The following is a 7500-nucleotide window of genomic DNA, read 5'->3' on the forward strand; positions in this document are numbered from 1 at the left end:
ACACACACACACACACACACACACACACACACACATACATTTGGCACAGTAGCAAGTAGCATCTGTATGCAAATGGTAGATGCTGAGGAAAATCTCTCACACACACACACACACACACACACACACACACACACACACACACACACACACACACACACACACACACACACACACACACACACACACACACACACACACACACACACACACACAAAGAGCATCCCACTCACACGACCTTGCATGGTTGAAGCTGTAATCTCTTTAATTTGTGTGGATCAGCTCTTATCCCTATCCGGCTCATGTCTTCTCTACACGCTGACGAGAGCAGGCGAGTAGACCAGACGAGAGGGAACACGGATTGCTTTTGGTTGTTGTTTAGCCGGTGATTGGAAATCCGGAAAGAAAGTAATGGGAAAACCAACTAGCGTAAACGCATATACTTGACCTGATATGAATGATTCAATATGAACAGGGACTGTGCAAGTCTTGGTCTTGTAGGAATGACGGAACCATCTTAAGTTGACAACTGGGCTACCGAGGCTAAAACACTGAATGTTTTTATGAATAGCCCTGGATCTCATCAAATACATGTTTCTTATCATTATTTGGGATACAAATAATAATAAAAAATAGCCCTGGATCTATTCATCCATCATTCGGATCATGCAGTAAAGCCCCGAAAATGATATTGTTATAAAATGTATATTTTTGGTCCTCTGGATGTCCTTCAAGCAGAGCTACTAAAATGATGAAGACATATACTTGAATGAGGTGCCAGAGTGCAACAATTAAGCAGAGCAATAGAGCTTGTTTATAAAGAAAGACTGACGGATGGACCCATAGAGGTCCTGAATGCCTCGAGAGCATACTGTGGTAGTCTTCCCTTGCCACACTCCTCCTAGGGGGCCTTTTCTGCGCTCCTCCGGCAACCAGAAGACAGGTTAATGTGGAGTATTATTGTGGGGTTTGAGCAATATGACATGCAGAGCAGGTGGTCCATGCTGCCATGTCAGAGATCTCCCTGGATGTGTGTTGGGGATGGCTGGCTTAACCTGTGATAGTGTGCTAAGAAATATAATGATATGAAGTAAAGGTCTGACAGGTGATTGGAGAGGACAGAATTCAGTGTTGTATTAGTATTGACAACCACAACCCTTAAGGGTCTGCAGCATATAGCCCTGACATACACACACACACAGGATACATGTACACATGTAGTGCCTTCTAAATACTGAATGAAATTAAGATTATATTTAAACGTGTCACTGTTTTAGTTGTTATATTTGATTCGGTCTGATCCTTTATTCTGGTGTTCATCTTTGTCCGAGTTATTCCCTACAGGCCATGTCACCTTCCTGCCGGGCCTGCACCCTTCACTCTCAGGACGGCAGCATGAATCAAGTGATTGTGGGGTTCTTGTCCCTTCCTGGCTCCAATACTCTTTCCTTCCCAGGGATCCCTCAGCTTCATCTCTATAATTCAAGGAATTTATTTCTTTATGTTTTTATAAACGTCCTTCCTCCCACTTGCTATTTCAAAACATAATGCTAAATGGCATGTTTTGTTTAGACTTTTTCATGTTGTTCTTTGATCCTGTTTCTGTTTGGATTTCTATCTACTCCCATCAGTGTTTTCCTCTACTTTTCTTAGCAATATTCCTTACTTTTCATTTTTTGTTCATCTGGTAGATAAATGTCTGTATGGAGATGATAAATCACAGGATATGGATCTAAAGGTATTAACTGCGTTCATCCCTCCTGATTTAAACACCCATGTGCTCAAACAGCCTATATGGATGAGACGCTGCCATGACTAACGGCCTCGTAATTCTGATGGCGTCAAACAGTATGCAGCACTCAAACACACTCAAACATGCACAAAGACATAAACTCAGTGCGGACCACCATCGTAACTCACTCCGACACGGCTAATGCCGTCAGCAGAGTCGTGATCCAACCTCGCTTCATTTGGCTAATAGGACAGACACTTTGTGTGAATTACATGACCTTTGTTCCTTTCTCCCTTCGCAAGAATGTGTGTGAGTGTGTGTGTGTTTGTGTGTCACCATGTAATTCTTCATACTGCCCGGTGCCTGCCAAATTGAGACAATTAAATCCTACTGCCAATTAGTGTAATGGTGAGGCTCACTTGCATATAGGGCGGTGGCGGTGGAGAGGGAGAGGCCAAGGGCAGACAAGGCAGGTAGAGGGATGAAGGATTAATGGAGGCAGGTTTGAGAAGGGGTCCTGGAGGGATGAGAAAGACTCTGAGTGGGGATGTAATAGGGAAGGTAGAGTTGAAGCATCAAAATAGCGCACATAACCGAATACACACACAAACACACACACACACACACACACACACACACACACATACGAACACACGTCTCAATGTACATGGGATGTGTGATAAATACACACAAACACACTCAAGTTCACTGACACACACAAAGGCACAAACGCTGAAAGGGATAACCACAATGGTCTTGTTTTTTTATTAAACATATTGGGTAATGTTTCATTTTAGTAGAATTTACATCATGTTAGACAGAATATGTGCCCTTGATATCAGTCAAAAAAACAATTGTCCCCCTCTTCCAAGTGCTCTCACAGAAACAGAACTGTGGCTGCCAAATGTCCACACTATTGTGTATCTTATATGTACCTTATATTATGTGAAGGATAGCTTACATAATATAAGCTGAACACCAATAGCCCTGTTCTTTCTTTTTCAAAAAAAAATGCATAAACTAATTAAATGTTATTCACAGTGTCAGTGTGTATGTACGTATGTGGGTGTAGGTTCCACACGTGTGTGGAAACTACACACAAACACACGCACAGGCACACACACACACACACATGTTCAATATTATTGTGAATTTAGCAAATAGTACAGATAGTTAACCAGCTACTGCAATTAGTTATCATGGGCAATCTAACTTGGCTAGCTCTATTATTGACCTTTTTTTTATTTAAAAAAACGAAACTCATTCTGACCAAATAGGGATTCAATCAATACTCCATGTTCCATCAAGGCCTTCATGTGACCCCGTGTTTAGACTAAATGAAAGGCCTGTGACATTAATAAACCGAATATCCAAGAGTCTAATTCAATATGCTGCGGCACCGAAGATAGCATCCAAGCTAAGCAAATAAAAAAATGTTGTCCAGCTCAGATCATATTGCTTTCAGATTCCAAACTCTGACCAGGTGATACGTACTGTCACCATGGAACAGTGGCTAATGGCCACTAGCAACACAGGAGCTTTCATACAATGGTGGGTCTATAGGAACTGGATGAGGTGGAAAACCATCTCTGCCACTATGGCACATGAGTTATGCTGGTGTAGGAGAGACTGCATTATGAAGGTCAATTCATGAAAACACATACAAATGAAAGTCATTTCAAACATGGGAACATAAAACCTTTTGAGAAATCCTTCAAATTAGGTATTTTAGGACCATTGAATTTATTTTATGTTATAATTACTATTATCATTATTATAATTATTGGAAAGAATATATTCAAATGCTACATCTCCCGTGGGCTAAAAGATTATCTCCATAATGTGAACATTGCTACTGTCTGTTGTTCTTTGGTTGACAATGAATTGTATCATAATTTATCAAAACACAAATGTTGATGCTTTGTAAGTAAATTACATACTTTCGTTATCAGTCTTACCCAATTTCCGTTATAGTTGTTACAAATAAATAAGTAAGTCTCAATATGGACAATTTGTATGATTATTCAGCACTGTGCCATTAGGTGTCATTTCTGTTATCTTGACTATAAAGATAGGATAGATTATACATTCCTGTATCTGTATCAATTAGTCTGAGCAGGTGAAGAAAAAAACGTATATTACATTCAAGATCACCTTATGTCTTTCGTAAATACACAGTAGTTGCCAGTAAACTAAACATATTTGGATGCAAAAATCCCAAAAATCCCAAAATCTTACTCATTAAGTCAATTGTTGATGCCAATTAAAATCCTGTTGCGTAAAAACTGTCAGTTTGTGCAACTCTGTCTTGAATGTCCGAAAATAAACAAATATATTCATTACAAAATACAAGATTACACCCATATTACATCCACACTCCTCAAACAATTTACCATATGGGCTACATTTTCTTCTATAATGTCCTTTCTCTTAGAACAACCAATATTCAAACGGGAACTTAATCAGAGAAATGTGGCACATTGTTAAACTACCTTTAAGCAAGCGTAGGCAATTTATTTTAGAAGCATTTTTTTGTCATATTTGTTGAAATTCTCTACACATTCCGAAAGCAATCATTAAATCAAATGCTCTGACCAAAATAAAAAAATCTGTATCAATCATTTCCTTTGGCACAGATTCAAATATTGGATGTCCTACCTGCCTGTCTACCTACCTACCTACCTGCGTTGCTCATTGCAAATTGCGTACCAGGCTAGGCAAAACTTCTGCTAAAGCTTGCGAGCTAGCCAAATGTTCTGGCTTTGGATGGGGGCCTGAAGCGAGGGGGGGATTTTTTCTGTTACATTTTTTAAAATCTAGCTTTCTCTTTAAATTTGCCTATCCCAGCTTTGAGAACAACACAGCATAATTACAAGCTGTTCTTATTGCAAAACAATGGGATTGGAGGCAGTTCTTCCTTACTGTTCTCACAGATTTTCTTTTGGGAAACATTTGAGGGTCAATTAGTATTAAGGATGGATTCTGCAGTGCAAAGTCGAAAGGAGGCATCTCTAAGATCTCTCTGTCATTGGGGATGTTGGCAAGAAGAAATCACATTCCGGCAGTGTCTATTTACTTCACGTCTTGAAATTCAATTTCAATGTTTGTATTTAAGATTGGCACACACACACACACACATTAAGGTAGCACCATTTATACAGAAGTTATTTTCAGGGTAATTTGCTTGTAAATTAATATACATGAATGTTCATGTTGTTAGAACAACATTTGCATCCACCTTATAAGTGAATTGACCTTCTATTTATTTTTACAAATGTCCTTTCATTACTTTCACTTGAGGAGCTGACCAGTTGGTGAAATGAGACCACATAATGTAATAATCAAACCATGAAGGCTTGATTATTATCTCTGGGTATGCATATATTTATATCTAATAGTAATAATCCAATCTATAACCCTGGCTTCCGTCCAGTATGACAGGAATCAGTATTCTCCATTGTGACTACTGCTCTGTAGACCAACAGTAGAGTAGCTTATCATCATATTTTCCCTTGTACTATTGGGTGGATTTTTGTTGCTGATATGAAAGATGTGATGCTGACCTTTAGAACACACAAATTTAACATTTTTGACATCTTAAAAAAAACCAAATATTTATAATCTAGAAGAGTGGAGTAGCAGAATTGAAGAATCTGATCTAAAATCCTTTTGGTAAAATAAGTATGTCATAGGTTCTAACTTATACATCTACATCTGTAATGGTAACGATAAAGATCATGAACGTCAAATACCAGGGGGTTTGTAGGTGCTGTTTTAGTATGTATTCAAGTAAATTGTCATATTGGATATTCTCCTTCAACACATTGTAATTTTATTATCATCTCATGTCTGCCCAACCCAGCACCTTCTGCCCTCCTAGCCATCCATGGAAGGAGAGGTCTTCACTATGAGTTACTTCTCAAGGATCTTCCTGTTCTCTTCGGGGGTTTGCGGTAGGTTTTCCTTTCACGTAGGGCGGCAAAGGGTAGGGTTAAGGGGGAGTCCCTAATGGTGTCTTTTGAGACTGTAATCGTGAAAATACAAATATGATCTATACAAAGCAACTTGGCTTGACAATGTGTATCATTAAACGTTTTGAACTAAAAATCCATATTTTAACACTTTTTTTTCTACTTGGCTTTGTCACAGCCTTTACGTTGAAAACACTGCAATGAAGCTTTTTTTCTATCTGAATGAATATGACCTTATCAACCTAATGCATATAGTACTGTGTATTTTTCTTTAATCACATATTAACATAAAACCAGGTGTGGTATTGCTTACAAAAATAAGATTGATTAAGCACTCCTCATCTTTTTGTATGTCTTCAGATATTCAAAATGTATTCACTGTGTACTATGTCCTGGTCTGAGCAGTAGAAGGCACTGAGCTGGGAGTAGGTCGTCATCCTAAACAGAGTACCTGCAATAAAATGGCTCTAATGGTGTCCATGTCGGTAATTGGCTGCAGCTCACAAGCAGAAAAGGCTCCAAAATCAGCTTAGATTAAGTATTTTTGTCATTTGTCCTTTTAGTATTATTTTTTTCAACTATTACTATTTAACCTTTTATCTTTCTTGTGTCTTGTGTTTGTGTCTCTGTCTCTAGTCCCATGCAGCCCACGGTTGCATGACGGTCGCACTGAGTGAGCAGACTTCATTTTTCAAGGCATAGCCTGATTTGAAGATTGAACAGAGAGGGAAACCCTTCTTCAATGGGGACCTCACCTGTGCGATAGATAGACCGTAGGACTGGTTCTTGGGTTGGTTCTAGGGCTGGTCATAGGAACTAGTACTAGGGCAGATTCTAGGGATTCCGGGGCTGGTTCTATGGTTGGTTATTGGGCTCGTTCTGGTCTCAGGGCTGGTTCAATGGTTTGTTCTTGGGCTGGTTTTAGAGTTTCTTCTTGGGCTGGGTTTAGGGCTGGTTCCTGGACTGGTTCTAGGGTTGTTTGTGGTTCTAGGACTGGTTCTAGGGCTGTAAAATAGGGCTATTTTATGGGCTATTGGAGTGGCTGGATCTAGGGATAGTTCTAGGATGTGTGGTTCTATGGGATGGTTCTAGGGCTGGATCTGGGACTGGTCCTAGGTTTGGTTCTATGACTGGTCCTGGCTCGGTCTTGTCCTTGTGAATTTGGAAAGCTGTCCCGTAGTAACATCCTTAGTGAATAATTCCCATCTGATTTCAGTATGAGAATGTACCTCACAGTTCCTGGCCGGTAGGGAATTTTGCATTTTCCTTGTACCAGCAATATGTTTTCAGCCATTTGAAATCCAACGTGATACACAAAGCGTGTGCATATCCATAGATCCGTGTGTGTATGGCTTCCCACATGTTTACGGCCTCCTGTGCATCTGAGCCAGTAAATCATAACATGAATATCAATTTATCTGGTTCTCCATCTGAGACCTATAAGCTTGTTTCCCTTAGAAACATGGTCCCGATGCTATAGGAGACTTTCCTCATAGAGGCCGGAGGGGCGGAGCGAGAGCTGGTGAGAGAGGCGTGGCTGTGTGATGTCCCCGCCTCCAGGAAGTAGCAAGTTCCTGGGATCTCTTTGGGGAAGTTGTCTGGGAGCTCCAGCCGAGACCGCGGGACAAACGAAAATGAGCGGTCATCCTTCAGCAGCCTATGGACACAACAGGACACATCCTTCAGCACATACTGTAGTGTTTTGTCTTTAGAATCCTATGCATGGTGTGTGTGTGTGTGCGTGCGTGCGTGCGTGCGTGCGTGTGTGTGGGGGGGGGGGTATAATTCCCCCTCCTGGGC

At 40.3% G+C, this 7500-nt stretch overlaps 1 protein-coding gene across 2 annotated transcripts in view; it reads right to left on the minus strand.

Annotated features, from left to right (window-relative positions):
- Positions 1 to 6841: 6841 nt before the first annotated feature.
- gucy1a2 (guanylate cyclase 1, soluble, alpha 2) overlaps positions 6842 to 7500 on the minus strand; it is a 34360-nt gene continuing 33701 nt past the window's right edge. For both annotated transcript variants that reach the window (XM_056612226.1, XM_056612225.1), the window contains exon 9: positions 6842 to 7357. In XM_056612226.1, coding sequence (XP_056468201.1) covers positions 7138 to 7357 — 220 coding nt within the window. In that variant the 3' untranslated portion in view covers positions 6842 to 7137. The remainder of the gene's footprint in view (positions 7358 to 7500) is intronic.

This window comes from Gadus chalcogrammus, chromosome 16 (genome assembly GCF_026213295.1).
Source record: "Gadus chalcogrammus isolate NIFS_2021 chromosome 16, NIFS_Gcha_1.0, whole genome shotgun sequence".
NCBI lineage: Eukaryota > Metazoa > Chordata > Actinopteri > Gadiformes > Gadidae > Gadus > Gadus chalcogrammus.